This window comes from Hydra viridissima, unplaced genomic scaffold, assembly GCF_058129835.1.
Source record: "Hydra viridissima isolate aposymbiotic clone 2 unplaced genomic scaffold, HvirCarnegie_v1 scaffold_3, whole genome shotgun sequence".
In the NCBI taxonomy this organism is placed as follows: Eukaryota; Metazoa; Cnidaria; class Hydrozoa; order Anthoathecata; family Hydridae; genus Hydra; species Hydra viridissima.
In genome coordinates this window covers 7,278,879-7,305,124 of record NW_028324302.1, presented here as the reverse complement: position 1 = coordinate 7,305,124, position 26,246 = coordinate 7,278,879, and the positions used below count along the sequence as shown (strand labels likewise).

Below are 26,246 nucleotides of genomic sequence, written 5' to 3'. Positions count from 1 at the left end.
TCCCTTTTTCCAGGACCCTTCTATTGATTTACTGGTATTTTCTATAAATTTTTTAAAATTGCAAACTTTTGAATGAATTTATGTCCAAATTAAAAAAAAATTATATTATACTAAAACCTTCTTTACTATACTTGCCTTCTTTAAGTACAAGATTTTAACACAGGTGCCACAAATGCTAGATGGACGAATGTTTATTTCTAGATTGAAACCATGAACCACATCTGTATCACTAACTTTACCAATTCTCATTTTTTAAGAGTAAAATACTTTTTTGTCCTTATTTAGACAGCAAAAGCACTTTTCTATGTTCTGAATGAAATCTTGCCTTTGTCAACTTCATTTTAATTAAAGTTTTTAGTTTTCTATCAATTTATTTTAAACCTTTTTTAATAAAATAAGGAATTTCAATAAAAGCTTTTGTCAAATTTCATTTAATTTAAAATATATATTAAAATGGTTTACATTCAAAGTTGAAATTACCGAGTAAACTTTTGAGTCTCTACAAAGTCTTCAGTTAAAGAACAAATCAAATGATCATATGATTGGTTCATATGATCCAATTACATGTTTTTATGAACCAATATTAAAAGTATTAAAAATAAAAATGGTATTTTGAAATGTATACAGTTTTTCTAAACGTTAAACATAAAAATATCAGTATTACATGAAGTTTGTTTACACTCTATGTATACAAACTATTTGTATTGACAATATCCCTCTAAACTGATGCAGGGAATAGGAGACAGACTCAACCCAAAATATAAATTAACTACTGTTAATCATAGCGGAGGAAATCTTATGGTTTGGGGATGTTTTGTGTTGGTAACGACAAATTACGTCACGACATCGTCAAGATTCATCGCATAGAAGGTTTATCTAAACATCATGAGTTTATTTAAACATCATGAAGAATGTAAAGTTACCATATGCAAAAGATAAAATGAATCGCAAATGTATCTTACAATAAAATGATAATCCAAAGTATTGCACCGGATCTATTAAAGATTATTTTGAATCATAAGAAATTACCACATAACCCAGATTTCAATTCTATTGAGCATCTCTGGAAGTCCATCGACCAGCAATTGGTAGAAAACCAAGCAACAAACGCCATTGATTTGTTTGATTGAAGAATGTTCTCATTAACTTTGTTGATTCAATTCGTCGCTGTGATGCTATTTTGAAGGCAAATGGGTATGCCACCAAATACTCTTATTGAAAAAATGATATTTTACTCATTTTTGAAATAACTTTTAATCAAATTCAGTTGTTTTTAAACTTTTACATGGAAACCTTTTCAAAAAAAATTCAATTTTAATTAACCGTTAAATTTATTATTTTTGTGGTTTGTATTATTAACTGAATTATAATAAAGAACATTTGATAAAAAGCTGATTCGAGAAAATTTGTGAGAAATTATGCTTTAAAAACTGAAGAAAATTTGGTGTTCATAAACTTTTTTGCACGCTACTGCATCTGAATAACTTGATTTATAAATCTACAAAGATTAATATAAAACTGTTAAAGTGAGTTTTTGATCATTCAGGTTTTAATAAATTATAAATTGGGACACATTCGTAGATTGCATCCATATTTCAGCGTAGCATTTTTTTAGAAGGATTCATAATTTTAAAAAGGCTGCCATAAAATGATAAAACTTCAGCATTTTTTCAAATAGAAAAAATGTTAGAAGTTATTTTAAAACTAATAGCAATTAAAATCTACTTTAAAATAGTACTTTAAAATAACTTAAAAAATAGTACTTTAAGATAACTTAAGATAATTGTACTGTCGTCCATTTATGTTTGTTGGTCTACCCCAGCCACAGTGCGTCTCACCTGACGATATTTGTATATTGTTTGTGTTATAGATTGTAATTCTATAAATCGTTGAATGGTAGACTTAAATTCAATTCTTTTCTATATCTTCCGAAAACACTCATTTCTTCTTCATAGATTTTCTTAACCTTTCTTTTTCTGCACACGCAGTTGTTTCTTAAATCAGGTGTTGTTCAAACAGAAAAATATTTTTATTGTTCTGATTCAATTAGTGTTTTAATTTAGAGCTCTGATTTACGATTCTCAACAGGTTTTTCCAGTTAAATTCTTATTTAAACTTTTATCTTTGACCTTAGTTCATTTATAAAAATCATAAAATAGCTACAATAGTATTACAATGCTTAAAAACTGAACTATGATAATTTAATCAATGTAAACAAAATTGAATGTCTAGTTGTTATTAAGAAATCAAATTTTAATTTAGTTGTACTGTTTTATCATTCATGCAGTTGTACAAGCCCACCTTCTGTTTTGATTGTCATTTTTTTCACTGCTCGATAAGTAATAAGCATGAATCGAGTGAAAATGATAGACTTATGTTTACTATTTCTTTCGTCCCCCCCCCCGTCACCCCTCACAATACCATCGATGAAAATCTCAAGTCTTCTTTAAAGTGCATTAGTCTCTAATGCAATATCAGTAAAGCCAACATTTCGTCGTAAGACGTGTGACATAAGAAGAGGGCTACTTTTATGAACCATAAAGCGATCAATAGAGTTGAAAAGGAGACACCTAATAAATACCGAGTAAAGTGAATCAAATCAGTGATATAGGGGTAAGAGGAGTGACGGTTCCTGCATGCGAATGGTCTGTGGAAACCTTTTTAAGTTATCACAGAAAGATTTAAGAACACATACAGTATTATTGAGCGATTAAGTTAACTAATGGAGACTGTAGGTCTGAGATTTTTTCATGTTTTTTTTGTTCTTTTTACTATTGAAAGCTTTAATACAAATACTTATACTCTTTGCTTGAACCACTCACCCTATTAAAGATAAAAAATTATCAACAGAGCCCTCATGAAATTAAGGCTAAAAAATTAAGACACAGCACTTCAAACCAGTCAGTTAGCTTTATTTGTTTCAGCCTGTAGCTGGTTGGTTAGAACTAAAGCTGATGGTAAATATAAAACTGTTAAACGTTTATATGTTATTGCAGTTATTATACATATGCTATACCTACACTACCGACAGAAAGTTTGAGGCAGGTAATGATTTTATCCTTTTGATTTTATTGATAAAAAAAAATGTTTAATGATAATTGGTTCTTGTAAATATAACAACTAGAATAAAAACTTGATCTGAAAAGGTTTATTTATTCACTTGTTTCTAAAAATTCAGTACCTGCCTCAAACTTTCTGTCGATAGTGTTTGTGCGATGAATGGCTTCCCTAACCCCCCCCCCCCCCCCACACACACACACACACACAAATATCGCTACTCACGGTACTGATATTATGTGTTGTTATTATTTACTTTTTTTTTGAGAAAGTCTTTAAATCATCAGTTTATTTTGAACATTTGGAATTTTACGCGAAAAGAAGTCATTAAACAGTGAAGAAGACTAACGCTGAAGGAAGTCAATATAAATGAAAACAAAAAACAAAAAAACAAAAAAAAAAAAAGGCAAATCACTTAAAGTTGCCTTCTCCTATCATGGATTATAATTCTCGTAGGGAGTGGATTTTTGATTATAATTTGCAACACATTGATAGTCAAAATGAAGAAAAGATAATTAACACAGACCAAGGTAAAACGTACGCTGAACTTTTAAGTGTTTGGGATGGATGTGATAATTCATGGCGTTACTTTTCTGAAAAGTTTACTGAGAACAACAATAATGATACATTTTGGAAATCGACTAAAGAAATATCTTATACTCCTGTGCACATTTCAGACAGCTATCACAATCAAACACCAGGGTATTGTGAACGTATCGTTATCAATAATAATTGGTTAAGCAACCAGTCAACTTTTGGAAATTACAGAGAGTTTTTTCAAGATTTCAAAAATAATAGCACAATAAGCCAAACAGATTTTGAAGATTCTCAAATACTTCCAGTAAATAATGCTGAAGTTTACTGCAACTACGCAAGCACCTCACTTAATCAAGACAGCAATAATCAAGCTTTAAAAACGTCAAGCTCAGGTGATTTAACGATTTGTTACAAAAATGATAAGTATGTTACATCATCAAAACATACCAATCTTAACTTTTTCTGAATTTTTCTTTTTATTATCTTTATCTTAGGTGTTATGGAAACCAGTGCATACAAAAAAGAGGAGGTTTCTGATGTCTTAGAGTTGATTGATCGAGTTGACGATATTGACACAAACATGTTCAAAATAATAGGTTGTACGAAAGAGGTTTCGAACCAATTAGAGCATAGGGAAATGTTTTTAAACGATTCAAATTTAAATGCCGCACAACTCCTACCGAAAGCGTTTGATATATGGTCAGAAAAATACAGGTAATTTATGCAATCTTAGGTCTGTGTGTATGTAATTTGTGGGCGCGCTTTTTTTGGAGGATGCGAATATTTTACTTCAACGTAAAGCACCTTTCATTTGAATAATGATACAAAAAACGATTCATCAAGGTATTAAAACCATTCGTTTTCAGATCTTTGGTGTTGACAGAATTCCCTAATGCTGACGAAAAAACCATTAATGAAAAACTATCAGAAGTTTGGCAAAAAGTGCCAGTTAAATACCAAGCAAAATATTATGCTAAAGCTCACGAAATTTGTCAGGAGTTTAAAAATTATATTCGTGGTTCATCAAATAAACTAAAAACTGCAACCGAAGAAAACTTTAAATCAAGAAGACTATTGAAGCCGAAAGCTCTAAAGTTCGACTACATAACGAACCATTTGGTTGAAGACGGAAACTCACGTCATTCTGATGATGAGATGCCTGATCACGAAAAGATTTCTACATTTAATTACATCAATTCTTTTAAAGAAACCATGACGTATAATTTTGCAGACAAGTCCATGAAAAAGCGTATTACTAAAAAAAAATGCAATCAAATAGACTCTTTTGTCGAAAACGCCTCCGCAGTCGGCTATCTACAGGATATCTTATTGAGTCAACAAAATAATACCAAAGTATCGAACAAAAAATACACGGTAGACGATAAATACGAATGCATGCTAAACAACCTGGACGTGCACCAACTGGATTCCTATTTAACAGTTGACGATAGCGTGTTTGATGAATTGGATTGTTATTTATCAGGTGACGATAGTGTGTTTGAAGCAAGTGGACTGTTAGCTAGCACAGACGAAGTGGAAAATACTGTTAAAAAAAGAAGCCAAGGAATGAGAAAAAGAAAAACACACGAAAGACCACGTGAGCATGGAGAAGCAACATGCAACAAAATACCTCAAACAGAGATTAGTATTCAAGATTTACAAGATGCATGCTATGGCGAGCAACAACTTAAAGACAGTAAAAGAGCAGCAAGCAAAAATGAAACGTGTGAAGCAAATGAGATTTCAGACTCTTTAAATAAAAACGTCAATAAGAAACCGGTGAAACTCGGATTAAAAAAACGAATGCGAAATTTCGTAAAGAGAAAAATGATGAGAAAAAAATAAACAGAAAAAAATAATAATAATAACGAAGAAAAAAAAAAAAGACTTACCATGTATATTTTTTTAGTAATTTGTATTTTAAAATGATTAGTATAAGAAATGTCGTTTATGTTTATTGTTGCTTCAACTGACCGTCAGCATTACTTTTATGAAATTTTTTATGTTTGAGAATTTCAACAGTTGAAAGATCGAACTCTTCATTACAATTGTCGCAAAAATACTTTTGTTTTATCACGCTATGAGATGCAAGCTCCGTTTTGTTTTCCGGCATCAGCGAGGTTTCAACCGATTTTTCATCAAGAGCATTTATAACACATTTTTTGTCATGTTGTATTCGTTCAACAACAGTGCAAATGATGTGCTCATCACATTTCGGACAGTGATAATGTTCACGAAGATAATTTGCCTGACCCGAGGCGACACTGGAAGTCAACGAATCTACTATGCAACCGTATGTAAGATAAGACGTCACAGAAATTCCACCTTTTTCCATATTTACCGCCCCTGAAAATGGTTTGCTAGCAAACGAATCTTCATTTTCTTTCAATGCAGTTTCCAAACTTTGCCCTTTAATAAACATGTGCTTGACTTCCACAGAAGAAATTCTACGAAGTTTGTATGAAATATCTGTGTCAATGAACTCTGCAAGTTTCTGAGATACAATATTTTCTAAAGCAGATATTGACCGCAATTTTTTAGCAATCTCCTTCTCATCGTCTAGCTCATATATCCCCAACTTTTGTTCAAGAAGCCTCTCCCATGCGCTCCTTATTTGAACAACGTTTGAAAGTAACAATTTAGCATCAAAATTTGTTTGAAAACTCATCTCAAGCCAATTATCAAAGACCAGCGAAGTGCAATCCGAATTAGTATCGATACTCGACGATAATAACAACAGCGTTTGAAGGGCTGGAACACGTGCAGTGTTTACGATATACGCTTTGTTAGTTTCAAGCAAAGATACATACAACAGGAGCTCTCGAGAGTGTATATACCGTCCTTCGGTAGTTGGTATGTTCGAAGGATTTTTATCAGTGTTATATAGGCTTTCAAGAAAATCAGGTTGCAAAAAGTAAACGGACGTAGGGTGTAACATAAGAAATTGCTTGTCTTTAGTATGGAAGATTTGTTCGCTTTGTTTACGCCATGGATTTGTTTCGTCAGGAATTGCAATTTGTGGGTATAACCCACTACTAAGAATCAGCTTCAACAAGTTAATATCACGATGACTAAACTTTTGATTCTGAATTGAGGATTGTTCAAGTTTAGACAAGTTGTGACGTAACTTAAAGTTAATATCATTTATATCCACACAATCGCTGTCACTTTCACTACTCAAATCTGCTGAGTTATTTTCTAACTTCAGAACTTTACGTTTGCGATTGGACTGTGAATTATACTCTTTCTTTACTTTGAGCAAATGACTTCGCTCACTGCGCTCCGTGCTGCTCGATTGAACATGTGATTTTCTCATTAGCCCATGATCAATTAGCAGATCCTCAAACTGCTGCTTCAATTTAGACATTTCATAAAAACGTTGCTCTTCAAGACCGCGGTGTTTACACCACTTTCGAGAGTTAGTTCTGCGGTCAGATTTTACTATTATCCACTCATTGTACGCCCTTAAAAGAGTGAATGGATCTCCGTGCTCAGAGAATAGCTCTTTCCTTTTCATATCACTAGACTCAGCATTGCTATCAAAACGCTTCGTCAATGGACTTTGTACACTTAACGCCGTTGCAATAACTAGGATTGGGTCAATTACACTAAACAAGCTTCCCATGATTAGCATCTTTCCAATTACAATATCAACTGGTAACCGTGAAAGCATGCGACCAAGGGGAGTAAGGTTACCATCTGAAGTCAAAGCATTCTGGAGCTTTAAGAAGTATGTGGCATTTACAAGACTTGATTTCATAGGTGGTTCGATAAATGGAAATCTCGTAGCGTCACGCAAACCCAGACTAGCCATCTGCAAGACTAATGTATCAAGAGGCACACGGTGTATTTCTGGGGTAGAGTAATTCGAAAATTCACAATAATCTTCATCTGAATACAAACGAAAACAAACACCAGGCCCTGTACGCCCTATTTAAAAAAATGTAACGACGTCTATAATCCGCGCTATGCATAAACTATAAATAAGCAACAAAAAAAGCAGACTTTTACCTGCCCTTCCTTTGCGCTGTTCAGCACTAGCTTGACTAATCCAAAATTCCTGCAATCTTTGCATTTTTACTTGAGGATCATAACTCATTTCCTTAACCTTATTTTTGAAAAAAATTAATAAATAAATAAATAAAAGATAATTGTTTTCTTTAAATTAGTAGTCATTACATAAGCAATATTTTCTAATGTTTAGCTTTTGACAAAGAGTCTTCTCACATTAAAATTGTATACCTTTCCTGAATCTGCAATAAATCTCACTCCGTCAATAGTAATAGATGTCTCAGCAATGTTTGTAGATACGATACATTTTCGAACACCATCGGGAGCAACATCAAATATCTTTAAAAAACATACAACTACGTATCTTAAAATTAAACAAATCAAATGTAACCGTTTTTAAGAGTTAGTTATCTAATAAAGATTATAACTAACTTGCTCTTATACCTTGTCTTGTTCTTCCACAGACAACGAGCTATGCAAAGGAAGGATAATCCATGATTTACTCTTCGCGGCATAATCTTTTGCAGCTTCAACAACTGCTGCAATTTCGCTCATGCCGCTCATAAATATCAGCAGATCGCCTCTCTCATTTGAAGGATACTATCATATTAAAAAAACATAATTCACGTTTAAAAAAAACAAAAAAAAAAAACAAAACAAAATTGCGTAAAAAATGTTTCTTAAAAACAGTATCAACAAGAAACCTTTTTGTCAATCAGTTGCATAACTTTTAAATAAGGAGTAGGATCAAGCCGATCGTGCTTTTCTTTGAGCTCGCTTTTCTAAAGATAAGAACCGAGAATGACTTTCTTCTCGAAGAGTCCTAAAAACAATCGCTTCATAATTATATAGACTCTATCGTTACCTGAACAAAATGCGGCATGTATTGCAATTCGATTGGATACAATCTTCCCGGTACCTGGAGATTTTATATAAAAATGGTAGTACTTTTACTAAACACCTTTTATACAACAAAAAAAAAAAAAAAGAAAAAGAAAAAAGTAAACAATAAGTTAATACTTGAATAACTGGTGCATCGTGGAAGTAGCTAGCAAAGAGACTAAAAAAAGGAAAGGTCCTATGACTATTCAAAGACAAAAACTTAATAATAAAAACTACACTTTTTATAGCGTATAAAACATAAGGTTAAAAAAGTTTTCTAGAGTTCTGCTCTGCTTAAAAAAAAAATTGTATCTGATAAAAATCGAGTTTAGTTTGTTTTCGTGTTGATTAGTTAATAATGTATCTAGGTGCTTAATAATTAATTGTTATAGGTGCTTAATTATTTTGTTGTTGTTTTTTTTTTGATTTTTTTTTTTTTGTTTAATAAGGTCTATTTTCTAAGCAGGGCAGAACTGATAATACTTCTTTCATCAGAAAAATTTCAAATTCGGAATGAAGATGAAAAAATGACTAACTCTATATTAATGGTAGCAGACATGAGAATGAGTTTAAGATCAGATCTATGCTGAAGAAGACACTTTAATACACCTAGTAGAAAGTCACCGTTTATATGTCTTTCATGAACTTCATCTACCACCACCACATCGTACATAGAAAGATTGGGATCTGATTGAAATTGGCGAAGAAGAAGACCTGAAAAAAAAAAAAAAAAAAAAAAAAAAAAAAAAAAAAAAAAAAAAAAAAGCTAAATTACAAAATTCAAGATAATATTATTAAAAAAATTTCCTTTTTGCAAATGTAGAACTAAAAAAACTTAAGGAAAGACGAAAAAGAAAAATCAACAAACCTTCAGTCAAAAATACAACCTTTGTACTTTTGGTCCGATTTGTTTCAAAACGCACCTTAGGGAAAATTAAATTATCAGTATTTTAATCGGTTTGTTGAATCAACTTAAACCACGCAAGAGATTAAAACATAAATAACCAATACCCAAAAAAATTTACCTGGTAAGCTATATCTGATTTATATTCATTCAGCGTTTCGAAACCAACTCTCTTTGCTAGAGAGATACATGCTAAACGACGAGGTTGTGTACAAGCAATATTATAATAACCGTTTAAAAGCAAATATTGTGGAACCTAAAAGAGTAATAGGTTTAACATTTATTGATAACAGATGCTGTAAATTACTTGTTCTATATCTAAATTGTTTTGCCACCTTTATATAAATTGGAAAACATTTCTTTGAATCCTCAAAGTAAATTAAATACAATTTTCTATACTGCAGCCTAAAAGTAACGTATTAAAAGTAACATGTGTTAAAAATAAAATGACAATTAAAAAGATAAAAACCAACCTTGATAATTAAATATTAATTTTACCAAAATATCTTTTTATAGAATGAATTAAGTCTAATGCAACATACCTGAGTTGACTTTCCACATCCAGTGTCTCCTGCCACAATAACTACTTGATTTAGCTGAACAGCATAGACTATACTCTGCTCATACTGCTTGATTGGAAGGTTATTCTGATCTTGCTTTAATTTCAGAAGTTTAGCAAACTAAAAAATCCATACAAAAAAATAAATATAAAAAACGTTAAATTACGTGAAATTAATTTTACTGAAAAATTGGTTCACAACAAACTTACACTTTTTTTTTGAACAAAGTCCAAATAATACAAAAGGATATTTTTGAACTCTATTATATCATCCATTTTAAGCAAATTATCTATAAGATTGGAAGCAGAAAATCTATAAATATATTTTCAGATTAATGAACAGCTAAAACTTGGAAACTTGAAAAAATATTGAATAACAAACATCAAAGTTGTACCTTTTTTATTGTATTTAAATGTGTTGAACCTTTTTTTAATAACATCTCGAGATAAGTCAAAGTTGATTTTGTGGTATTTACTATAATCTTCAGGTATCTCATATAAATTTCTTTTAATTGAAGAACCATCTTAATGAACAATTACAACATTTTGAAAAAACACTTTATGCTTCATCGAAAAAAAATTAGAAATATTTTGCATTTTTAAAATAGAAGAAACATCTTATAAAGCTTACTTTTTACTTTAAGTTAAAAAATAGAAACAATTTTATTTACTTTAAAAATAGAAAATAAGGTTCATTCCAAAATAATTTGGATTATTTGCTACAAAAAGAATAAAATATAATGAAAAGTACCAGGTGCTTTCTTTCTTTGCAAGTTGAAACGCTCATACTTCTCCAAAAATAACCAGAAATCTTTGGCAGTATTTGTGTTTCTGAAAAAATAAAAATAAATTTTTTTTTTTTTTCTCAATTATAATTGCAACTGAAATAAAGGATTTGAAAATTACAATATCAAAAAATGACCTTTGAATGATATCTTTATCTGTAAAAAATACAGCATTTAGAAGGTCCTTGTTGTTTAACCATTTTTCCATTTTAAATAATTAGAGTATTCTAGAATATATATATATATACACACACACACACACACACACACACACACACACACACACACACACACACACACACACACACACACACACACACACACACACACACACACACACACACACACACACACATACACGCATAAATATATATATAACATATATATCCATAACTTTAAGATCCATAACTTTGTTTTAAAAGATTTAATACAAATAAAATTATTTTTTTTATTTGAAAAATAATATTTTAATATGATTTTGGTTAAAAATGACTGATTCTACAAAACTTAAAAATAATTTTTTTTCCCTTAATTGATTAATACAACTGAGGAGGAAACATGAATTTAAATTTTCTCGTAAATCTTTATCATAAAATTATTTTGTTTTAAGAAAATACAATAAAGAAGAAGTCGTAGCAACAACATTAGGATGGAAACATATCAACAATAACTTTAAATATATGAACAAAAATAATGAAACATGAAAAAGAAGCATTTTAATAATAGACGCAACAAATTTCATGTTAATTTTAACATGAAATTTTACAAATGTAATTGTTTACCACAATAAACAATTAAAATCTAAAAAAAAATTCAAACTGCTAATTTGAGTTCACATCAATTTTTTTATTATTTTGAAAAAAGGAAAAAAAAATACAGATTTGTAATCAGAGTATTTTGAATTTTACTCTTCTAATTGACTATGATCTCGTGAACGTTGGATACCAGATATCACATCTGCAAATACACGAGTCATCTAAAACAAACAAAATAATGAACTTATACTTTAACTACAATAAAGTTACAAGAATGTGTGTATTTAACTTGTTAATTTGTGGATTTAATTAACCTACTAATTTAGTTTTTTTCTAAAGAAAAATAATAAAAATAAACTTAACACTTCAAAACTAGAACAACAAAACTACAGGAGTTTAATTGAAAAAAAAAAATGCAAAAGTTTTTCTGTGTCAAAGTTTTTTTATACTTACATATACTGATAATCAAGTCTAGATCAATTAAGATTTAAACTGAGGTTAATTAGTAGAAAAAATCATTTAACCAATAAAAGAGTTTTTGCTGAAAACACCTTCACAGAAAAGATCTATAAATTACATGGGGTTCATAGGTGCTCTTTAAGTTAGTAAGAAACTTAAGAAACTTCATTGATAGTGTACACCAACGCTCAGATTGACTATAATGGTTAGCGCTAAAAAAAAAAAAACAACATCCTGCTACAGCTATATTGAATAAAAAAATAAAATAAAATAAAAGCATTACTATACAGATGAAAGTAAAATAAAAATATAACTGCTTACGTGTAAAGGTGAATCCCACAATTCCATGCTTTTGTCATTAACCAAACAAGCTCCATCTCTGGATATTTACCCTTATAAAAAAAAAAAACAAAAAAAAAAAGTTAATAATAGCATAACAAAAGCAAGTTAATATTAGCAAACTAGAAAGAATAAAATAGAAATGAATAGCAAAATACAAATAAGTTGTAGCTGTTAAATATTTAAAACATTAAATAACCGGCACAAATATTTTACACCTTTTCTAGAGTTTCAATTACTTTTATTGTATCTTCATAAAAGCAATAAGCATCCTCTTTTGTTTCTGCATTAGTAACGCTTCCATATTGCAAAGAAACATTAATCAAACAATGAATATTTTTGCTAAAAAAATCAAACTTAAATATATAATAGCTTGTTGCTTCTTTTAAAGGATTTTTAAAGAATTTAAATATTAGAAGAATGGAAAATATAACATATTTCAAATGATAAAAAGCATTTTAAAAAAGTTTTCATACCTAAGAGCTATACAGTCAATAACTGGCTGTTCAAGTTGCCATTTGATAGCTAGTTTGATACACTTTATACCAATTTCTGACATCCCATTAAATACCAAAAATGACACATCTAAAAAAAAAATTAAAATTGGTGAAAAAAAAAATTTTAATTAGTTATAAAAACTCTTTGCATTTTTATGAAAATCTGATTGAAGAAAATTATCAATGCCACCTAAAAATATTGTGATAGAAATAAAATAAAAAAATAAAAATGTAAACGTTGCACCTCATGAAGTTACACTTACACTTGAGAGAATAATTTTAATAATTTTTGTGAGAGAAGGGAGTTGACAGAAATAACGAAAAATTATACAAATGATTGAGAGAAATCAATACTGAGATAAACCAAAAAAGAACATGATTAAGAAATTCAAGTATAAAATTCCATGGTAAAAGAAATTTTTTAAAAATACATACTAGCAAAGTTTTCAAACACTTTAACATCTAAACTATTCATTTGCAATGCTTTTTCGATTAAATTATCCAAATCAGTGTGACCAAGCCTTGCTTTTGCTTCAAACTCATAAGCCAACAAAAATGTTAGTGCTGGATCTAAAATATCATTTAATCAGTTGCTTAAAAAAAACTTTTAAATTTAGATAACATCTTATATTATTATACAACAGAAAATTATATAACAAGCTACAACTTTATACAAAATATTACTTTGTTATTTAATGTATTATATTACATTTTTATTTAACACATAGTTACTAAAAAATTAATGTTCTATATCTTTTTACCTTTAGTGTTATGAAGTTTTGCAATTGTGTTATTGCATTTATAAATGAGCTCTAACACTTTTTCTAATTGTAAATTCTAAAATACAACATTCAAAAATAAGCAATATGGTTTATACTATGTGGAAGAAGGGGCTTCAGCATTGATTTAAAAATTTATTACTTCTGCATTAATAAACTGATTTTTTTTTTTTTAAATTATGCATTAATTATTTTTATAATTTTTATAATTCGCATTAATTTTTATTCAGTTGAAGTTCCCTTTAAACTTTGCCATACATCTTAATGACTAACTTATTGGTTTCAGCCAAATTAATCTTTGTAAAGGAGAGTGAGGAAAGAGTTAGTTTTGCTCTTAAACTGATGATTATGCAATTAAAATTTATTCAAAAAGCATAAAAATTTATATTAATAGAAGATAAAATTTTTTCAAACAATAGTTTTTGTTTACAAAGAATTATAAACAAAATCACAAAATACCTTATCTGTTTTATTATCACGTGCTAGTTGCAACCCACAACCTGCTGCCATTAAAAGACAAGTCTTTTGTTGAATATAGCTCTGGTCAGCTTCGGGTAACAGTAAAGAGAACTGCAAAAGTAAGTCTGATCTTTATAATTTGACTATTTATAAGATTATTTATGTTATAAGATTATATAAATAATCTTATAACAAATAATCTTATAAATAGTCAAATAAAATTTTTTTCATCTTAATGCTATTGGACTTAAAGATGTCTATGCATAAAACTTTAATATTTAAGAAATTACCTTGTAACAGCAAATGAAAGCTTCATACATACACAAATAGAACTTCAAACATGAGAGTGCCAAGTTCCAAGCTTTAAGTTTAAAAATAAAATTGCTAACAATTGAATTATTTCAATAAAGAGAATTTTAAAATGCAACAACAAAAAAGAATAACTCAAAAAATTCTTTTTAAAAAAAATGATTCTTAAATAAATTTTTCATTAAGCATTTTAAGTACCAATTTTATTAAACCATAAGATTTCTTCCTGAAAGTCAGCAGTGGTATCTTTACATAATTCTTCTAGAAATGTATAAGCTAAAAAAAACAGTTAATTTATGTAATATAACAGTTAATTAATAATAATAAATAAAAATAAATATTTAAATAGATATTTTTAATAACTTTAAAGTTTAGAAAAAAATTACCTTTCAATACAAGTTTTAAAACATTCTCAATATCCTCGCTAAATAAATTTAAAAATATTCTTATTAAGTAAAATTAAGAACACACTTGACATGAGGAATAATAATAGCAACACCAATGTCATGCTTATAAGTGTATATTAAAAAACCCATTGATATTTAACTTTCCTTGAAAGCACAACTTAAGCAATTTTAAAAATACATTCAATCAAATAGATTTAAAAACTTAGAACAACAAACAAAAGAAAACAAAAGTCTCACACTTTGCTCTCTTCACATAAACTTGTAAACTTAAGTCGTGTTAAACACCTAAAAATATTGTGTAAAACAAGTGGTTTACAAACAATTTTTTTTTGTATTATGATCCTGCTCATGCAGCAAAAAAAAAAAAAAATTGTATGTAAAAAAAAAGGAATTTGTTACATTACAATAAAAAAAACATTATCTTGAATACCTGACAGAAACCAAAGCTTGCTGTGGATCTTTTATATGAACTATAAGTTTTTCAAGTGCCATCTCAGAAACAGCTTTGTTTCCACTCTAAACATCAAACCTCAAGTTCTTACTTTTTATTTTATTTCCAATTAGAAACAATCTTAATTAAAGAATAATCTTTAGTTAACTTTAATGGTTATATACCAGTACACACCTCAAAAGCCAACTGAGCAGCAAGATTGATTAACCCACATACAATTTCTAAAGAGCTGCTTTCTAATCCAATTAAGGATAACTTTTCAATAAATGATATTGCTAATAATAACAATGTAGCACAAGATTTTAAATCTTCTTGAATTTAAAATGAAAATTAAAAATCAAAGAGAAAAAAACATTTAAGAATTACCTTTCTCAAAATTACGAAGATTTAAGTGTATCTTAAAAAGAAGGAAGAATATTTGTGGAGAAAGTGGCTCCAAAACACAACATTTTTCAGCAGTCACTAGTGCCTTAAAAAAGAAAACAAGAAAAGAAAAGTTAACCACAAAATTAACAGTTACTTTAACTGTAAATCATACCCAATGGATCACAAACCTTTTCATATAATTGAAGTTCAACTTCGCATGCACACAGGTTTCGCTAAACAAAAAAATTTAACTTAATGAAGTATTGAAGTTTAACTTCTTTCAAAAAACTAGAAATCTTTATTAGCGTTATATAAAAATCAATGCTAAAAGACCAACAAAAATTTATTTCATAAAAATATCCTTTTTTAGTTACAAATTAAACATTTCTTTTTATTTAATTGCACAATAATCTTTTAATTTTTTTTTTTCATTTTAAAGATTCTTAACAATCTTCAAAGGCATCGGAAAAAAAAGATAATTAAAAGTGCAAATGACCAATTATGTTTTATTTTGCAATCCTGTCCAATATGAGAGATGGTTGCCTTCTTCTCAAAACTTTGCACTAACCCTCACTAGTTGTCCTTTATTCCAAATTTAAATTAATCTAGGTAGAATGCAGAGTGATAGAATAATGGTAATTTTTACTATCTTTCTCCTATATATACTGTTTTGAGTTCCAGTAGTATGTTCTATTTTGAGTTTTTACATTCTTATGAATCAGAATGTAAAAACTCAAAATAGAACATACTACTGGAACTTTTCTTTTATACAAAATTTTTTGTTAAAGGATTTCTTAAATTTAAATTTGATTCTATAAACTTCAACAAACCATTTATAAAGAACACAAAACAGAAAATTCTTGGTAGACCTGCAATTTAGCTAAATTAACTTTGTCATCTGAAGATTTTTGCATGAACCTTAGGGCATAATCATACCAACAGTATGCTTCCTGGAAATTGCCATCCTTAAATAAAAAATGTAATTAAAATCAATTAAATAAAAAAAGCATAAGAATTAACTTGAAAGCTGCCATGCTTAAATAAAAAAATGTAAAATAAATCAGTTTAATAAAAAAAAGTATCAGAATTAAAAAGATAACTCACTGAAAATGAGTTCTGAGCCTGCTCCCATAAGAGCAATTGCAGACATTTTATTGCAACTTTATCAATTGGAGGACCATTTGTATTGAGTAATTCTTGAACTATTTCTTTTGCTTTTAAAATTTGCTTTGTAGATAAAAATATATCCTAGAATAAAAACAAAGTTTAAAATAAATTTGAAGTAAATCAAAAAAACAATCAAAACTTTGAAACTAACTACATACAAGCTTTTTAATTTTGAAACTAACTACATACAAGCTTTTTAATTTGTACTTTGACATTGTCAATTGGTCGTAGGGACTGTTTTTTCAAAATATCTAATGCTTTTTCTGATAATCCTTCTCTACAAATACAACATAAAAAGAAACCTTTTTAAAAACTTCTTTTGTTTTATTAACTATCAAACAAACAACTTAAATTACTCAGAACACTTTTATTACAAGTAAAATTGCATTCTGTAAGATACCAAAAAAAAACACCTTTATAAGAAATAGAAATAGAGTTTGGTCATTAAATTTAGATAACTGTGCAGAGAAATAAAAATTTCTCTTACTCAAAATGCAGAATAATTATAAAAAGAACAAACCTTTTCTTTTCAGAAATCAAACTCACACATTGAAGAACAATGTCTATGTCACACATTAATTCATCAGACATCTCACTGAATGCTAAGAAATTTTCACAATTCACTGAATGCTAAGAAATTTCTTTCTTTTCAAAAAATTTGCACATTTCTTATTACAAACTTTCTAATTAAAAGCTTTCACATCATTTTCTTATCAAAAAAACTTTCATATTTCTTATTACAAACTTTCTGATAAAAAAAAAGTTTTTATTACAAAGTTTAGAATTTCAGATAGGGGATTTAGAAGTAAAGGAATAAAGATCTCAAGACAAATATTTCCAAATTTTTCCATCAGTGTATGTTTTATCATTCTTTCCAACATTTTTCTTGCTGTTTAGGACTTTAGAAGTTTTTAATTTGCAATAATAGAGATTATTTCCTTTCAGAACCCTTCAATTAAAATTTTTTAAAAAACTCTTTAGTATTAAGAAAAAATTATCTATAAATTAGTTTTGTAAGTAAATATAAATTTAAAATTAACTTCTGATTTAATATTAATATAAGTTATTTTTTTAATGCTACAAAGTATATAAGTGAAAAATTAAGTGTTTTAAGACATATAAAAACTAACCTCTTAAAATGATGTCATCTGTTTCATTTACACAAAGCATGAATTTTACTTTTAAAACAAAAGTCTTTAAATTCGGTCGAATCTATAACACAATAACATGTTTTCAAAAATCAACTTAGTAGCATTTCTTTTTGTTTATCCATCTTAAGGAAAATTTAATTCATTTTTCAAGCAGAATTTTTTCATAGCATTTTAGACAATGATCCATTATGTGAAAAAAGAAAAGTATATTTTTTAATGGAAAAGGAATTTCAGAATAAATATAGATATGTAACAATTTTAAAATATTGTAGTTGTAAAAGTTAATACAATATTAAAAAATGCATCTAAATAACATTATTTCTGGAAATGAAAAGACAGTTCAACTTTTAAAAAAGTTTTACTAAGTTACAGAAAATGATATGTCCTCTTATTATTAATCTGAAATTTCAAAATTATTTCAGTGAACATGCCAAGAGCTGGATAGAATAATTATTATGTAATATGTTAAATTTTTTTTAAGTTGTAAAATAATATCAAATGATTGTAGATTGTCTTGAAATGGCTTTTGTCTGTTAAAAAAAGTTGATATTCTCGCAACAAAATAAAATTTACAATGAGAAAAGATGTTTTTAAGAAGATTGGGAGAACAAGTTTCCATTTATTTAGAAAGACATTAAACCCAGTAGTTTAGTTTGCAATACAGCTGTTACTCTTAACAAGATAACCTAGTTTAAATGCATTTATAAATCAAAATATAGCACATTTTCCAAGACCTAGTAAAGAAACAACACAGTTGAGTTAAATAAAAAAATGTTTAACTTGTTAAATTATTTAGGAAAATTTTACATAGTCTTCAATCATATGTAATATTCTGTTAGGGGGAAAAAAAAGGAAAAAGAATCAAAAAATACAAAAGTAAATACCTTAAGCGATGACTCTAAAAGCAACAAACTATAGATTAGACATTTGCTATTGGATGTAAAAATTAAATTTTTTGCAAAAATACTAAATGTCACTTAAAAATCACTTACTGACATTTATTTTAGGAATGATTGCTAGGTATGATTAATCTCTTAAAATCTTCTTAGAATAATTTAAATCAAGATATCTTCAATAGTCTTGAGAATTGATCTCTAATTGCAGTGAAAAATCTTCAGATAAATTTGAAAATTGTACAAGATTTTATTGAAGAAAAAATACCTATTACAACAAGTCCTTTTCTATAGTTCTCCACTCCACCCATTTTTAAATAAACTGTTCCTAACAACTGTTCAGTGACTGTCTAAAAATAATTACACCTTTATAACTAAAACTCTTTTCTTTTAAAATAATAATGTTTGATAGTAGCCACAAAATGCTGACCAAAATGTTGTCATTGAACATAAATACGCATACTCTCATACAATAATCATCTTTAAATTAAAAAATCAATGGGAAATAGCAGTTTAGTGAATTATGATACAGTTCTTCATCAAGAAAGTAAAAAGCAAACGCTAAATCATTTATTTTTACCACAATAAACTTAATAGTTTTATTTTTGTGTGAAAGTGCTTAAACTTATAAAATATATATATAACTATAGAAAACTTAAAAAAAAATTTAATTTTACCTGTTTTTTATCTCTCTCTGTAACTGCTCCAATATCAATGCTTTCTCTAATAAAAATGAAAACAAATTCCTTGAAAAAAAAAGGAGAGTGTAACCAAAAAATGAAAAAACCACCGAAATAAAAATAGCTTTTGTAAAAAATAATCATTTTGAAAATGCAATTTGTTTGCAAATTAAGAAATGATTCCGCACATAATGGCACAAATTAAGAAATTAAGAAATGATTCCGCAGATAAAGTGGCTTTTTTGAAATAAAACTTATTCTTTACTAAGATTTGACCAAAGTAAATATTGAGCAAAATACAGACTTTAAACCAACTTTATGCATGCAAGACTTCATAAAAGAATATTTAAAAACTACTTAGATCAACTATAACAAACTTATTCAGAATTTTTATTTTAGATATTGAAATTAAAAGAAACTTTACAAATCTAACCATCTATCATCATTATTACTTTAACAAGAAGGAAGTAAAAAATTCAACTACAAATTTCATATCTCTTATAACTTTAATTTTAACCAGTAACATAAATACTAACTACAATAAAACTATTTTATCTAAAAACTACAACCAAATAAAAAGCTACCTAAGCCATCTTTCAGCTTCATTAAGTAAATCTTTTTGATAACAATCCAAACCAAAATTATAACACACACTACTTAAGAATGAAGCCTGAAACAGAATTGTAAAAACTTCAATGACTTATAATTGCAAACTCAAGCAAACACTCAAGGAACTCAGCATCAATCACAATAGCTTATGATGGAATAATGCCACCTGCACCATCATTATCATTATCTGCAGGGAAAAAAACATTAAGAGGTAATATCTTCCAGCCATAACTGAAAGATGGAAGTATTGTAATGTAAAAGGATATTACACTAAAGTTGGACCGTTGAGATATAACTGAGATATATAATATAAAGATTGTCCAGAATGATAATGATCCATGGGGTTTTTGAAATAAATCAAGAACCACTTAGTCAATTTTTATAATTTTTTCTTTTGCTTTAAAAGTAAATTATCTCCCTCTCAAACAATATAATGGTAAACAATAAAATAAAACTTGTTTACATGAAATAATATTTAAAAAAGCAACTTATGCCTATGATCTGAAAGCAGGATGATCCATTTGTCTTCTAGAATTATCTTGCATCTTTCCATTGCTAAAGAAGTGTAATCAAATGGTATCAACAAAAGGGTATCAAATTTGTCCCAAAAAACATGAGTCCAGCAAACGTTCTACAAAAATTCTACAAAAAGTGTTATCCAAAAGCTCATGTGAGGCATCCACACTAAATTGAGAAAATATTGTGATCATCTTGAAGATGATGTTTTCTTTATAAATTTGCTTTAAAACAAAAAAATTATCAAATTTGATTAAGTGGCTTTTGAAATACTTCAAAAATCCCATGATTCATGATCATTCTGGAAGTCTTTAGGCATGAATTGAATATTAAACACCTGTTGAAATCTGACAATAGATTGTGTAATTTTTGAAAAATCTTTTTAAAATTCATTTACTTCACAAGAAACTTTCTACATAACTACTTTTATATCTCTTTTTATTGTTCATAATTACTTTTTATCATTCATCATAATTACTATAATTTTAAAATAATTTAAAAACTTCCATCAAATCCTCTCTAACAATATTTTTTATTTTACCTGTTGATTTCCATAACAAAGCAGATCTTTAGCTTTGCCAAGAAAATCAAATGCAGTGACATACTGAAGTTGATTTAAAGCCTAAAAATGTTTCACAAAAAATTATTTAAAAACTAAAGTACTTGCTTTTAAAAAACTAAAGTATTTGCTTTTTAGACTTAAATTAAGTATTTTTAAGTTCAATCTAATTTTTTATTGAAACATTTAACTTTAAAAAACCATACCACTTCAGCTCGAAAAGCATATACTTTCAGCATATTCTGGTGTGTTTCGTTGATTTTTTCCTCATTCATATTGCTTTCTTTTATCTTCAGAAGTTGATGCAACTTCATATAACACTAAAGTCATAAAGCTCATAAAAGGTTAGTTATACCTCTTTACTCTTAAGACAAATTAAATTTGCGAAAGTAGTTTTTTTAGAATTTTTATCGAGCTATCATTATTTTCAATTTGAACATTTTACAAGTTATTTTACAAAGTAATTCAAATGCCTCAAAAAAATAATTTTTTTTTATGTCTAAAAAACAAACTCTCTATTTATTGTAACAGAGAAAACTGACAGTTATAAAAAAAAAGTATGTAACTGTATTAATGATTTAAACTGTCATTAAACTTTGTGTGATTATAAGGATTAAAAATAAACAGTAATCTATAACATTGAACTTTTGAAGCAATAAAAACATGTTGAAATTTAAATGAATGTAAATGCTTTATATTAGATATATGTATAAGTTAACATCTAAATACATGGTGACCCTTGCTACATACAAGGGTGGTGCACCTTGCTACATACTAGGGTGGTGCTTAAAGCCTTTTTGAAAGTTAATAGGACAATCCCTAGTTATGCTTCTTTTAGCATAACTAAGTTTTGTGCAAAATATGAGAAAGAAATTTCATCATTTAAAGGGAAGAATGTTTTACTAAGCTTGATACCAATGGCTTTAAACATTTTTTTAAAAAATCCTTTTTTTATTATGCAAACCATCTTTTTTTGGAAATTTTTATATAAAAATTTTTTTAAAAAAAAAGGTTTTTAACTGATAATTCAATACAATTAGTTTTTTTTTCAATTTACTTTGAATGAAAAATGTATACTTCAGTCTGTGAGACAGTTGAGAGAAAAATTCAGGAAGGTAATTAAAGACTGTTGATATCTTTTATAGAGCTATGACCAATTTAACAAGGTCCGACTTAATATGCATAACATTAGCAATTTTCAGTGGTCTACCAATATTTTCATTTGACAGCTAGCTTTTGAATCAAGAGCATAAAAGAAATGATTAAACCTTCACAGTGAAAAAAGAAAATTACCTCTGAGGAGAGTTTAAAACAAACATCTGCATCTTTGAGATTGTTACAATCTGAAAAATAAAATTATCCAAATATTACACATACAAAAAAATTATTTTTCTAGTTACCAAACTTTTTTATACTTTTAAAATTATAAAATTTTTTAAAATAAACAATTTGTACACATTCATTTAAAAACTTACATTCATTTGTGGTACTTTATTTGTCAAACTAAGGAAAAAAAATACAAGAATACTAAATAAATATATAATTACCTAGCCAATCTTTTCCTACTTTCAAAGCCATCTAAAAATATTTTTAAAATAACTTAATTTAAGTAATCCAAGAGAATATTGTTGAAAGTAAAAACTTATGAAAAATAAGAGTAAAAATTGATTTTTCCTACTTACTGCTTGATGTTTGCGCAGTGTAGATTGGGATTCTTCTTCAAAGTTAGCCAAGAATGTTAAATGTAGAGCCATGTGACGAACTATGTTATCAATAATTTAACTAAACAACTGTGATAACACTATATTAAATTACCTTACAAACCTGCCTGTGTAAGCAGGTTTGATGAGGCAATACCTTTTTTTTTATATTACTAAGGCCAGTAAAAAAATATGTTTCAAAAACAGGAAAATTTACAAGTTCACTTAATGTCATACTTAATACAATCTGAATTGTCATAACATTAAACATAAATAAAATTCATTGTCCTGACATTTCAAGTATTATCATCAACTCTAATGATAATAAAAATATGTTTTTGAGTTAGTAGTACAGTAAGTTAATAAGAAATATTCAAGTTACTAGGAAATATTTTTTTCTCCTATAACATCATTCTCTTTCAAATGTATGTTTCTTAATAAACCATTTAGTTTGATTTGATTAAAACACTGAGACCCCATTGTTCAGGTTCATCAAATTCTATGTAAGAAATGTATTTAATATATATTTATTTATTCAAATGTAAGATATACCCAAATGAAAAACTTGTACAAGTATCAGGTTCTTATCCATACTTGATAGCGTGTTCAACACTTATCCTGGTTTAATTTAACTTGAATATAAGCCCAGAAGTCTTCAAAAAACACTTATATTCTTCTGTTGACTGGGTACAGCGTAGCTTTCTCATATAACAAAATGGGCTTTTTAAACACTTTTTATAGAAATACTCATATTTATATGCTTGCATTAATAGTTGAAGTTAAACTGAAGAAAAAAATTTATTTTCAATTTTTAAAATGGATCTAACCTTTTACACAAACAAGTTGGCTAGCTTTTTTTGCAAGTTCTTTTGTAATAGCTAGGTTCCATAATTTAACACCAATAGTGTGAATAGCCAACAAAAGCTTTCCATCTTTTATCTTAGGACAGCTATTTAGCTCTTCAAGAGCACAAAGAAAGTCACAACTAATTCTTTCCAATTGGTTTTCTGTTGATAAAGGAGACTCAAATTCCTCTACAAGATCTATGAAAAAATGAAACATTCAAAGCAATTTAATAAAAGGTTGAAGGACCAAATCCATGAAAAAATCTATTCTGATTACTTTGATATGTTAGTATTAAAAATGTATTAGAGCTTTAAGGTCACAAGTGTTACATAGCAGCACCTAGCAGCAGTTTTTAATGATTAAAATGATTCTAATATTCAAATCCTAAAATGCATAGTTTTGCAACTTTTAAACTCCCCTAACTCTCCCTACCTGTTTTGCTTTCATTAGATCCCCTCTCCCTTAAATATAATCTAAATAAAACTAAGGCCACACTAAATAAATTATTGTAAAACTTTCAATTTCATTTATTACACACATAGAACACATTTCATATTATACCGCAGATAAAATGTATTATACAGATTAGAAAATAACATAAATTCCATAGCAGGGAAATATTGACCATGTTAATTTTTATTAAAATTGAATTGTACTTATGACAGACTACATTTATGGTTAATCAAGCTTTTGGCACTTATAACAATGGTAGATCAGGTTATATTTACATTTAAAAATCTCTTTAAAAAACCTGTGACTAGCTTTATTATATAATTGTTTTGGCATTTAAGATTCTCATATTACATGTTGATAGCATTAAAAATGGCTATTAATAATTTATTGCATATCCTATATGTAAAAAAATAAAATAAAACAAATTACCTTCAATTTTTTTAAATACTGAAAAGTATGACATAATTGCGTTGAGAAAAAACAAAATGTATATTTTTTACTTATTTGTAAAAAACTTCTTGATTATGGAAATCTAAAAACAAAATAAAATTTTATATTTTTATTATTGATATCATTAGTGTCATTATAACTACCATTAAAAATATGTAACACATAAAATGTATATTATTGTGTATATTTTATGTGTTACATATTTTTAATTGTAGTTATATGATTGATGATATTATTAGTATTATCATAACCACCAATTAATATATAACACATAAAATGTATACTAAACTATATTTTAAATTACAAATAGTATTTTTTTTAATTTTTTTATTTATTTTTTATAGCTTATTGAGGTCTAAAACTTGTGTATAACAAAATTTACATCATTTTGTTTATAAAACCTTCAGAGCATTTTTTATCTCTATTTTCTGGAATTTTGTAGAAGTACTTAATTTATATTTTAAATGTTTTAAAACATTAAATGTAATATGTAAAATAAAATGTAAATATGTTTTAAAGCTTTCTAGGTGCAGGTAAATAACTTTACACAATTCGATTGACTTTAGAGGCTAGGTTGAAAAGACACTTGCACAGAATAATATGTGAAGGGACCTCTGAATGCTAATTATTTTTTAAGACCCTGGTCAGACACTTTTTTACTTTGAAAAATATTCCTAATAGACTGCTAAAAAGTTTCAAATCATTTTGGATGTATTTTGATGAAATTTCTGCATAATACCCTTATTTTTACTGCTGAAAATACTTTTTGATTGTTGGTTCCTTTATAATTTCTATATTCAAGCACATAATGTTAAGTAAAGAAATTTAATTTTAAAAAGTTGAAAAGTTATATTTAATTCCCTCTTGACATTGTTAAATAGACATTCTGCCTATATATCCACTATTAGCTGGATTATAAATATACTGGATTGCGTTTGACATTCAAAACACTTTAAAGGCCTTTAGTGTACTTTGAGTTCTTAAAGTATTCAATTTTCTTTGCAATTCCATTGAACTATGCAGAGCAAGTATTGTTTTTCATCCTTCGATTTGAAGAGATGTGAGTGATAAAAGTGTTTCTCAGTCATAAACTATTTACAAAGAGAGCTTTCATGTTTTAAAAGACTAGACTTAGTGCTATATTGAGGTATTATTCATAAGAGATCTTGGGGAAAAGTAAAGAGTATTTTTTTAAAAACTGATAAGGTGGTCACAAAATTCTTTTGTAATATATTGTAAAAGACGAACGACAGTTTAAGACAGTTGTAGCTCCAACTTAGTACAATAGATTAAGAGAATAAATGAATAATTTTTACTTAAGACGGGTGAACGGTTTCCATAAGCGGGCAAGTACGGGCGCGATTGCCTGTAAAATGCCTGTACAATAAACATAATTTGTGCAAGTATATGTATATGCAAGTATAAGTATATGTGCAAGTATATGCTCGTACAACTTTACAGAAATACACTAGTATTACTTGTATAAAAAGCTACTACTCGTAAAAGCCCGTTCCTTTTACCCAATATCTTTAGGATGCGCGTATATGACCGTTAAAAGACCACATAAAACGATTACATAGCTCAGTTGTTATTGAATTTAAATACATTTATACATACAAACAGACATATATATATACAAATAGACAATTTTTTTTATCAGAATTGG

The 26,246-nt window shown here is 27.7% G+C and overlaps 3 protein-coding genes across 15 annotated transcripts; 1 reads left to right on the top strand and 2 right to left on the bottom strand.

Moving 5' to 3' along the window:
• Positions 1-610: 610 nt before the first annotated feature.
• LOC145180686 (putative ATP-dependent RNA helicase DHX34) lies at positions 611-11,105 on the bottom strand. 5 transcript variants are annotated; one of them, XR_016450638.1, is made up of 17 exons: positions 10,873-10,964; positions 10,702-10,781; positions 10,346-10,474; positions 10,161-10,240; positions 9,934-10,071; positions 9,513-9,647; positions 9,356-9,410; positions 9,112-9,201; positions 8,626-8,665; positions 8,471-8,524; positions 8,310-8,387; positions 8,050-8,205; positions 7,837-7,944; positions 7,606-7,702; positions 5,487-7,524; positions 1,030-1,211; positions 611-876 (listed from the first exon to the last, which is right to left on the bottom strand). XR_016450638.1 is itself a non-coding variant. In XM_090081499.1 (15 exons), exons 1-15 carry the CDS (start codon positions 10,941-10,943, stop codon positions 5,549-5,551), a joined length of 3,375 nt encoding a protein of 1,124 aa, XP_089937625.1. In that variant the 5' UTR covers positions 10,944-11,105; the 3' UTR covers positions 5,479-5,548. The 5 variants fall into 5 exon arrangements, 1 of the variants encoding a protein (XP_089937625.1); XR_016450637.1 differs by lacking the exon at positions 611-876 and having other exon boundaries at positions 1,132-1,211; positions 9,024-9,201; positions 10,873-11,105; XM_090081499.1 differs by lacking the exons at positions 611-876; positions 1,030-1,211 and having other exon boundaries at positions 5,479-7,524; positions 9,024-9,201; positions 10,873-11,105.
• Positions 3,376-5,536, top strand: LOC145180687 (uncharacterized). Its single transcript, XM_080055620.2, has 3 exons — positions 3,376-3,986; positions 4,089-4,308; positions 4,461-5,536. Exons 1-3 carry the CDS (start codon positions 3,494-3,496, stop codon positions 5,437-5,439), a joined length of 1,692 nt encoding a protein of 563 aa, XP_079911746.2. The 5' UTR covers positions 3,376-3,493; the 3' UTR covers positions 5,440-5,536.
• Positions 11,106-11,560: 455 nt separating the features above from the next.
• LOC145180332 (testis-expressed protein 11-like) lies at positions 11,561-25,971 on the bottom strand. 9 transcript variants are annotated; one of them, XM_090081501.1, is made up of 33 exons: positions 25,897-25,971; positions 24,560-24,662; positions 23,659-23,874; positions 22,814-22,893; positions 22,679-22,709; positions 22,425-22,474; positions 21,338-21,451; positions 21,114-21,194; positions 20,032-20,117; positions 19,445-19,490; positions 19,036-19,117; positions 18,759-18,772; positions 17,854-17,935; positions 17,244-17,325; positions 16,913-17,000; positions 16,661-16,804; positions 16,426-16,521; positions 15,745-15,789; positions 15,557-15,659; positions 15,365-15,465; positions 15,170-15,255; positions 14,977-15,024; positions 14,719-14,756; positions 14,531-14,608; positions 14,314-14,384; positions 14,024-14,134; positions 13,547-13,622; positions 13,221-13,355; positions 12,765-12,873; positions 12,507-12,630; positions 12,271-12,341; positions 12,068-12,161; positions 11,561-11,711 (listed from the first exon to the last, which is right to left on the bottom strand). In XM_090081501.1, the coding sequence occupies exons 2-33, from the start codon at positions 24,591-24,593 to the stop codon at positions 11,640-11,642; spliced, it is 2,688 nt and encodes an 895-aa protein (XP_089937627.1). In that variant the 5' UTR covers positions 24,594-24,662; positions 25,897-25,971; the 3' UTR covers positions 11,561-11,639. The 9 variants fall into 9 exon arrangements, 6 of the variants coding, with proteins under 6 accessions (XP_089937627.1, XP_089937628.1, XP_089937626.1 ...); XR_016450642.1 differs by lacking the exon at positions 18,759-18,772 and having other exon boundaries at positions 11,944-12,161; positions 18,852-19,117; positions 25,897-25,934; XR_016450641.1 differs by lacking the exon at positions 25,897-25,971 and having other exon boundaries at positions 11,944-12,161; positions 24,560-24,689.
• Positions 25,972-26,246: the final 275 nt, after the last annotated feature.

Coding starts and splice junctions, on each gene's coding strand:
- LOC145180332 (XM_090081501.1), bottom strand. CDS start 24,593: ATGTCATACTTTTCAGTATTTAAAAAAATTGAAG. Junction 16,522..16,660: donor AGGCTCAGAACTCATTTTCA/GTGAGTTATCTT, acceptor TTTTTATTTAAG/GATGGCAATTTCCAGGAAGC. Junction 11,712..12,067: donor AGAGCACCTATGAACCCCAT/GTAATTTATAGA, acceptor TGTTTGTTTTAG/ATGACTCGTGTATTTGCAGA.
- LOC145180687 (XM_080055620.2), top strand. CDS start 3,494: ATGGATTATAATTCTCGTAGGGAGTGGATTTTTGATTATAATTTGCAA. Junction 3,987..4,088: donor TTTAAAAACGTCAAGCTCAG/GTGATTTAACGA, acceptor TCTTTATCTTAG/GTGTTATGGAAACCAGTGCA. Junction 4,309..4,460: donor ATATGGTCAGAAAAATACAG/GTAATTTATGCA, acceptor ATTCGTTTTCAG/ATCTTTGGTGTTGACAGAAT.
- LOC145180686 (XM_090081499.1), bottom strand. CDS start 10,943: ATGGAAAAATGGTTAAACAACAAGGACCTTCTAAATGCTGTATTTTTT. Junction 10,241..10,345: donor ATTTAAATACAATAAAAAAG/GTACAACTTTGA, acceptor CCAATCTTATAG/ATAATTTGCTTAAAATGGAT. Junction 7,525..7,605: donor ACAGCGCAAAGGAAGGGCAG/GTAAAAGTCTGC, acceptor TTTTTTAAATAG/GGCGTACAGGGCCTGGTGTT.